The sequence below is a fragment of the Astyanax mexicanus genome, chromosome 9, assembly GCF_023375975.1.
Source record: "Astyanax mexicanus isolate ESR-SI-001 chromosome 9, AstMex3_surface, whole genome shotgun sequence".
Classification (NCBI taxonomy): domain Eukaryota; kingdom Metazoa; phylum Chordata; class Actinopteri; order Characiformes; family Acestrorhamphidae; genus Astyanax; species Astyanax mexicanus.
The window spans coordinates 36,448,923-36,457,828 of NC_064416.1; the positions used below are offsets into that span (position 1 = coordinate 36,448,923).

Here is an 8,906-nt window from a genome sequence, read left to right on the forward strand (position 1 = left end):
GGCCTCTAGTGATGGGTTTGACGACCCTGAAACCTGGGCACATGCGCCGAGCTTACAAGGCGAAACCCCGTGTCGGTGCGCGTATATATACGGCGTATATTACGGCGTCTTGAAATCATACGGCGTATATTACGGCGTAAAACCCACACAGAACGGCGCATTTTACACCGTTCTTTTCTATAAAAGGCGTCTGGTCCAGGCGTTTTTTGGGCCTTTTGGCGTTTCATATCTGACGACGCTGAAACCTGAAAATGGGACAGCTGATCCCTTTTAGATAGGATGTTGACTACCGTTGAACTGAGCCAATCACAACGCTCACTTTCAGCACGTTTCAGAACATTACTATCACACACAGCTAAAAATTCAGATATTCCAATAAAATCCTGTTTACTCCCAGCCGCATTTTTGGCCGCATCTCTGACCAGTGACTCTGGCAGCCCTGTCTGACCTCCGGCCTTATGAGGGATTCAGTTCCTCATCAGTCCCTAAGTTAAAATAAATAAGTAAATAAATGAATTAATTAAAATTATATATATATATATATATATATATATATATATATATATATATATATATATATATATATATATATATTATAAATAATATATGTTTTTATATGTATAACATGATACACATAGGGTCATAAATATAGTTTTACTGAGCATACGGTTTATCTAAACTATAAATTATATTACTGCTTTACTGGCTGTTTAATTACATAAGGAACCTAGTTAATTAATATGTTTATGACGTATATTTGGGCGTTGCCTTCCCCATTTTCGCGTGCTCTGTGGGCGTGGATGCAGTGATGTCATTGGAAAATCCTTAAAAGTCTTCCGGAGTAGGATACACTGATGTAACCTCCTTTGGAAGCTTACTACAGGTGGATTTTAAGCGGCTTCTTTCGTCTCCTAAGGTATTCGGACAGGCGGCAAGATGGCGTCACGAAATCAGTTTCCGGGTCACGGAGGAGAGGAGGAGGATCGGTAGGACAAAGGAGACACTGGCTGCGTCCGAAATCGCGTACTTAAGCAGTACGTACTGGATTGGGGTGAGTACGCACTGCTTGTCGAGCAAAGCAGTACGCTTTTTCAGTACGCCAGACCGCAGTACGCACGCAGCCTCGGACGCACTACATCCACCATCTTACCTCTGACGCCCTTTCACCTCTCACCCCTCCTAACCAGCGGCACACTTTACAGAGCTTTACCCTAATTAATTTCATTAAAATCCCCTAATTAATCAGCTCTTATTAATAAATAAACCCCCAAACTGTCCTATTTAATAAACACTGACTGTAAATAAAACTTAAAATTAATATTTCCTCAAATATGAAATATTTAATAATAAATATGAACAGACTGTTTAATATTCATGAAGTATATTAATAATACTTGCTTATGCAACAAAACAATTATCAAAAAGTTTCAAAGATAAATACCAAAATGTTAATTAATTCCTGCCTTTCCATTTCACCTCAGAATTTCCTTTTCTAGCCTAAATATTTAAACACATGATCCTTATTGTTATACATTATCTTTTACTGACTGCATTAAACATAAAGGCAACATATATGCATTACTGATGTAAATAAAATATGCTAGAACCAGTCAGTTTCAGGAAAACTGGGGATCATATTTGGCAATAAAATGTAAATTAAAAAAATATTTTAGTTATTTTATTTAATATAATTTTTCCCTCACTTGCATATTTACACAAATACATTTCTCACAAAATACAAGAATGACAAGTCTTTAAAGTAGCTTTATTTATTTTTTTTATTCATTGTTCATTTTTCTCCCTCTCTTCATCTTCATCCTCTCGAGTAGGAAGGATAGTTGAATCTGAAACACACACAGATTAAAACAGTTTAGCTTGGTCATTAAACAAATATAATATAAATTCTGAACAACATAAAAGTCTTACCATCCTGGCTGGTTAGCTAGCTATTTAATAAAACTAAATAAAATGGTCAGATTTTGGTTATAATTTATTAATGTGATTTTTGGCAACCAGTCTGTCTGTCTGTTGAAAAGCCTCTCTGATATCAGCAGCCTTTTTTCTCAGATGAGTTTATACAGACTGATCAGTATTAAGTTAAAACTGCCCCAGCTCCTCAGAACTGCAGCAGTATACAGGGCTGTAGTGAGTTAGTAAACGCTGGTGCTGCAGAACAGAAGATTAATAAAGAGTTGTGATAAGTTTAATAACTCTAGCTAAGCTAACTGATCTCAGTAGCACAGGGCTAACGCTGCTCAGTAAAGCAGTTCAGATACGAAAATAAAGATATTCTGTCTGCAACAGCATTAATAACAAACCCACACCCCTATAACTCGCTACTTTAACTTAAACTAACCCTCATAAATCTTTCATTTACAGCCTGATATCACAAACAACCAAAACAGTTTATATATCTGAATCTCCTCACCTCGTAAACTTCTCTCTCTCTCTCCACTCCTCTCCTCCGCCGCTCCGCCGCTCACTGACGGGTCACTCAGCTCAGCGCGGCTCCCGGTGGATTGTGGGAAATATTAGCGGGTGAAGTGTGCTGGGCTTGTATACTTAAAAATGTCTCCCGGTGCAGTACGTCATCCGGGAACTTTTCGCGTACTCAAACTCGCCTACTGCGCATTCGGACACACTACCCGATCTCGCATACTGCTTTTGCATACTGTTTAGTATGGAAGTACGCGATTTCGGACGCAGCCACTTTTGGGGTTTCTGGACGCAGCCCCTGTGTCGTGCGCGTATCGTTTTAAGGAAAACCACGTGACCGATACAGCTCCTTGCATACAATTGCTTGCAATGACTTTTTAAGTCCAGCAGATGTCACAATTAGGTGATACAGCAACACAGTTTTAACACAGTGTAGATACAATTTGGGAAATGTGCACAAATAACTTTAATAGTTCACAGATAGCTTATACACACAGTACTTCTACGCAATTCTCCAGGTGCCAACATTCTAAAAAATAAACATCGGGTAAAAGCGCTGTATTTCAGAATGACAAACGTTTTTGCTCATTATCATGTTTGATATCAAGTCCATTTAACGATTTCTCTTTTAATGCTGAGCTCCCGTACACTTACCTGCTCATCTTTATTACAAACAAAATTTACTTTTTCTGCACTGACTCATAGTGCTTATTGTTTTATAACGTTTTCAATTTTCGTTTAATAATTAGTTATATTTGCAAAATGCACACGGCTGTAACAATATGGTGACAAACGCCGTAAAATACATTTAATAAAATGAAAGCTAACGTGATGCCTCCAGCGACTGTATGTCCAAAATGTAAAGATATTTCTCAGGGACCATTGTTACTGTAATAAGTTTGAGAACCACTAATTTGGACCACGCGTGGCACGCTGCAAGTAATTAGTGAATAGCAATTTGACTATGCATGCAAGTAGGCAAAAATAAGCAGCCACAACAGCATGTCAGTCGCCAGGTTCTTTGGGTAAACAAAACACCTTTTCATTCAATGTTTTTCGTTATTTCTTTATTTAATTTATTTTCGATGTAGTAGATTACTATTAAAGACAAGCTAACAATTAAGGGACATTATGCAATGAACAAATAAGTGTTTGTCCTCCACAATCCCATGTTGTTTACTGTTGTTGATCTCCAGGAACTCCTTTAAGACGCTGAAAAAAACTACTTTTGTGTTTACAAATCAATTTCGCACGTGTTCCTGTGTAGCTTTAATTATTCAATGTTACATTTTAAAATACAATAAAGTGAATTATAGATAAAATTAAAATGTTTGGCGGCCATATTACTCATTACAAATTAAGGCCCAGGATGTTGCTAATGTGGAACTTCCAGGGAAGACACTTAAAACAAAAAAATTGTGTCAGCCTACTGTTTCTACTTCTGCAGTACAGTTAAATATCCTCATTTAAAAAAGAACATCTCATTCTTGAACTACTTTCTTGATTAATAGGTTGGAACATGCAAATTCAAAGAATTTGCATCCCCATGTATATATAAACATTTTTCATTAGTTTTCCTTTATTTGCTTTATTTATTACGTTTATTTATATGTTGTCTTCTTAAAGGGGAGTTCCACCAACTGTTCAGCGTCATTACATTATTAATATATACAAGTCTTTATTTACATGTTTGCAGTTTATTATACGGTTTTTAAAAAATCATAAAACGATTACTTTAATAATGTTCTCTTACTCAATTACATGTCAGATACTGATGTAATTAAGACAGTGTCCAAAAACAAACATTATAAAATAAATAGATAAATTGTCTGCGATGTTGAGAATTTACTCATGATAGAGCAGCCATATGGCAGCCAACATCTTGGCATTACACAATTTAGTTTAAGGCCGGGTTGCTGAATGTTAGCATACGAGCGTTTCAGTACTTTTCAGTGTTTATTTTAGAAACAGCGCATGGTTTGTGTAGCGATTTGATATGCGACGTTTCTAGAGTTTTTTTTTTTATTTTTATTTGCATCGCGTCAATCTTTGTGAATTTTCTGCGCGTTAAAAATATATCTCGCTTGTGGTGTCATTCTTACTGTGTGTAAGGTGTTTCTGACCATCTTAGAGCCTACTAATGTCACATTTAATGAGAATTATATTACAATGCAAGATTAAGCCTCTGGTGTGAGTATCTCAAAGAGCTTTAGATGGCAATTTAGCCATAAGATGTTTCTTGGTATTCTGTTCTGGCTTAAAAATAATAATGAAACATTTAGGAACAAAAATGCAAATAATCAAACCGAAGCTTGAAGCCAGAATTGCAAATATCTCTACAGCTACAGTGAACTTTCCAGGAGAGCTGACATAAGCTGGGATAAAGGTGATCCAGACAGCACAGAATATCAGCATGCTGAATGTGATGAATTTGGCTTCATTGAAGTTATCAGGCAGCTTCCGAGCCAGAAAAGCCAAAACAAAACACAAAAGAGCTAAAACTCCAATATAGCCCAGAACAGCCCAGAAACCTACTGCTGAACCCAACCCACATTCTAATATTATCCTTTCCTTGTAGTGATTTAGATTTTTAAATGGAAAAGGGGGCGATAACGTTAACCAGATAATACAATTTAGGACCTGTATAAGAGTGAAAGCAAGAACACTGAGTCTCTGCTGTGGAGGCCCAAACCACTTCATTACATTACTGCCTGGAAGTGTAGCTCTGAAGGCCATTAACACCACTATTGTTTTCCCCAGAACACAGGAGATGCAGAGGACGAAGGTGATCCCAAACGCTGTGTGACGCAGCATACAGGACCACTGGGAGGGCTGACCAATGAAAGTGAGTGAGCAGAGAAAACACAGAGCCAGTGCAAAAAGCAGCAGAAAGCTCAGTTCTGAGTTGTTGGCTCGGACGATGGGAGAAGTTCTGTGTTTGTAAAAGACACCAGCCACAGACAAAGCCATGATGGCCCCAGCAACAGAGAATGCTGTCAGGATGATGCTCAGAGTGCTGTCCCAGGACAGGAACTCAACTGGCTTTGGAAGGCAGCTGTCTCGTCTTTTGTTGGGCCAGAACTCAGAAGGACAGTGTATACAATCCAAAGAGTCTAAGACATTACAAAATAATGTTAGAACCATATAATACACTGAAAAGTTTCATAGTTGTTATTCACATAAGTTACAAAAAATAAGGTTGGTAAATAACGACTAAGTAATTTTCTTGCTACCGTCGTCATTGAATTTAGAAATGGTTGGATTTTATAAAGAATATTGGGCTGCATTACTGGGATATAGATACATTGTTAAATAAAATCTGAGAACAGAAATATAGCATGCAGTAAAGTGTTTACCATTTTACTCACTATGTTTTATTATATAAACTGAGAGCGAATTGTGGTAACATAATCTCCATTCAGCATTATGTAATGTGATACACAACCTGTCGTGTTACTGATCTCTCCCTCTGCACATGGTATACAATCATAGCAGCAGATGGGCTTTCCTTTCTGTACAGCCTTCCTGGTGCCCAAGGGACAACTTTCGCTACAAACAGACACCGGGACCTGTACGAAAAACGTTGGAGAAACCTTTACAATTAATTTCATTCGTTTACAATTATTCATTGAATTACGTGACGAGAACGAAATTAAGACTGTAAATGTAAGAAATGATAATGTGTTATACTGTACATCAGTTTGTCCTCCCATCCAGCTAATAGCTCTATTCATACTGAACTCTTGGCCTCTGGGTTTGGATGAGTCGTAGAGGCCCACTGTCATAAAATCCAAAGCCCCATCTTTTTTAAACTGCCAGTTTATGAGCTCATAGACAGCCACTGGATCTCCTTTGGAATCAAATGAAACCGGAAAGCCGTTCTTAGTGAAGTTCACCCTCTTTAGCTGGTGGAATATCTACAGTGGCAAACACAATTTTACTATGAGGTGCACATTTTTGCTTCAGGCTACATGATGAGTGAAATTAAATAAATGACTAAAATCATGATTTCAACATTATTGTTATATATTAGGCATCGTGGTTGTACCCGACTTAAACAGCACAAAACCTTACTGGTTTAAAATGAAACAGTTTTATACCTGCAGGGGTGAGAGTTTAATAGTGCGATCGCATTGTGTATCATTACAGATTGCTCCGTGAATGGCATGCGCAATGGCATACGTGGCTTTATACACCATGTTACTGATGCGCAGCTGCGACGTGTCTGTGTACGGGTTCTGCACCGCACTGATATCCTCAATGTCATCACATTCCCGCGCACTCGTCTTGCCTTTTAGGCTACAGCTGAATGTGCGCTCCCAAAACTCCGTTAACCAGGGGGATTTCAAAGCTTTGGCTGGAGTTAAATCTAGAAGAAACTCACGAAAACCTGGAATCACTGCTCGGGGAACGCAAAACCCCACTGCCCCAGCGCACATGTTAAACTTTAGAAATTCTGGATCTGTGATCCAAGATTCACTGCCTATCCACTGAAGGGGAGGCGGCGGATTTCGTACCAGTTCTTCCATGATAATTCTCATATCCCCTGATGAGAGAAAGGCTACAATTACCCGAGCTGTTGATCTGCGGATAACGTTTGCCACTCTCTCCAGTTTGCTACGCGGTTGTGTTCTGTAGTAGGCCTCCGAGTACTCCACGCAGATCCCCTCCTCCTGCGCAGCTTTTAGAAACGAGGCCATTCCATTATTCCCATAATCTGAATCACTGCGCACTGCCCCAATCCACGTCCAGCCAAAGTATTTTACCAGTTTTGCCAGGGCAGCAGCTTGGTGGTGGTCACTAGGTATGGTCCTGAAGAAGGCAGGATACTGGCGTTTATCACTCAGACAAGCGCATGTTGCATAAGGACTCACCTGTTTTTCAGTCAGTATAAAAATAGGATACATTACGTTTTAACACTGAGTACAAGCCATTCTTTTTGGGATATGTGATGAATAGTGTTTTAAATATTAACAAAGAGTTAATATTTACCTGAGGAATCCCAAATAGACCCAGGATTCTAGCCATGCTGATTGACGGGGTGGAACCAGACTCTCCTACAAGAGCTGGTACAGCCGCAGCACCATATTTTGAACAGGAATCAGAGTCATTGAAAAATCGCTCTATGCCGTTAGCAAACTGAAATGCTACTTTGATGGCCATCGGCACGGCAGCGCACGAGTCGTGCATCTCGTATCCTAATGTAATTCCTGGTAGGAGATCTGTTCTGTTGTTGATCTCATGGATGGCGAATTCCATGGCACGCGATAAGCGCAGTTCCCTAAAGACCATACTGTTGAAAATAGAAAAAAATATATGAATGTAAAACTATAAAAAACGGATTCTCTAAATTTCAGTGTAGCTTTTCACGTGTCATCGATACAATAAATATTAAGACTACAAGATATTTAGTGAATATAATCAAGCAAACAAAAAAAAACAATAAAAACAAAAGACATGGTTACAAATTTCATCATTATTGATACCCCCCTTACACACACGGACCTCCCAGAGCACTGTAGCTGCAGTGGCTGCGTGGTGTATGTGTTCTGTTCATATCTCAAATAGCTATGAATAGAGAAAATGCCTCCAATCACATAATCTCCATTCATAAAAAGACCTGGCAGCTGAGGCTCAGCCATTAGCCTGCAGCTGACCAGGTTAGTTTTACATGCTGCTGGGTAGATCCCAGCCATCCATAGCATTGACACAAATAAAATCAGATTTAAAGTGAGTTGCATTGTGTGCTGAGTGGCACCTGGTACATTGAATGTCTATTGTTACTGGGTGTTTTAAATATTCACTCAGCTGTGATGTCCTGAAAGTGGGCGTGAATAATAATTTTCCGACCGTGGGTGTGTCTTTGGCACTGGAGGTCATTGCGTTAATCATAATGGCTATATATTTGTTTTATTTTAATTATGATACAGAACATGTTGGCCTTATATATTAATATCCACAACCAGTATACTTAAAGTTACTAGATTCTAGATCAAGAGGTGGCCCTGACCCTCTGCAGTTGGGATATATTTCAATGTCTGTGTGTGGCCTTTTGCTCCATGTTTTCCTAACCTGTTTCCAAACATGATTCTAGTCCAGGGCCTAATAGATTACATTTTTTTGTCTTTCTGCTCTTTCTTCTTTATGTGGACGCATGCAAGAGTATCACTGCCCTGCATATTTTAGCGTTTTGTTGCTGTTACAATCTCAGTTTATCTTAGTAAAAGCTCATCAGTTTGTTCATAAATTGGATCAGGTGTGTTGGAATTAGGGGGAACTCAAAAACCTGAAGGTCAATGGAACACATTTTTTAAACCATCAGTGGCTGAGATACTAATATATTTTGTTCCAAACTGTTTCATATATTGCCTGGAAGCGTTCAAACTGGAAAAGAACTTTTGAAGAACAATGCAGGGTCATAATTTTGTGCTTTCCATGGTGTTGCTTAATGGTTGCTGGGGTATCTTTTT

The 8,906-nt window shown here is 38.7% G+C and overlaps 1 protein-coding gene across 1 annotated transcript; it reads right to left on the reverse strand.

The window, feature by feature from the left end:
- Positions 1–3,806: 3,806 nt before the first annotated feature.
- LOC111194789 (extracellular calcium-sensing receptor-like) lies at positions 3,807–8,168 on the reverse strand. Its single transcript, XM_022679802.2, has 6 exons — positions 7,942–8,168; positions 7,429–7,729; positions 6,537–7,310; positions 6,132–6,353; positions 5,882–6,005; positions 3,807–5,549 (listed from the first exon to the last, which is right to left on the reverse strand). The coding sequence occupies exons 1-6, from the start codon at positions 8,139–8,141 to the stop codon at positions 4,636–4,638; spliced, it is 2,535 nt and encodes an 844-aa protein (XP_022535523.2). The 5' UTR covers positions 8,142–8,168; the 3' UTR covers positions 3,807–4,635.
- Positions 8,169–8,906: the final 738 nt, after the last annotated feature.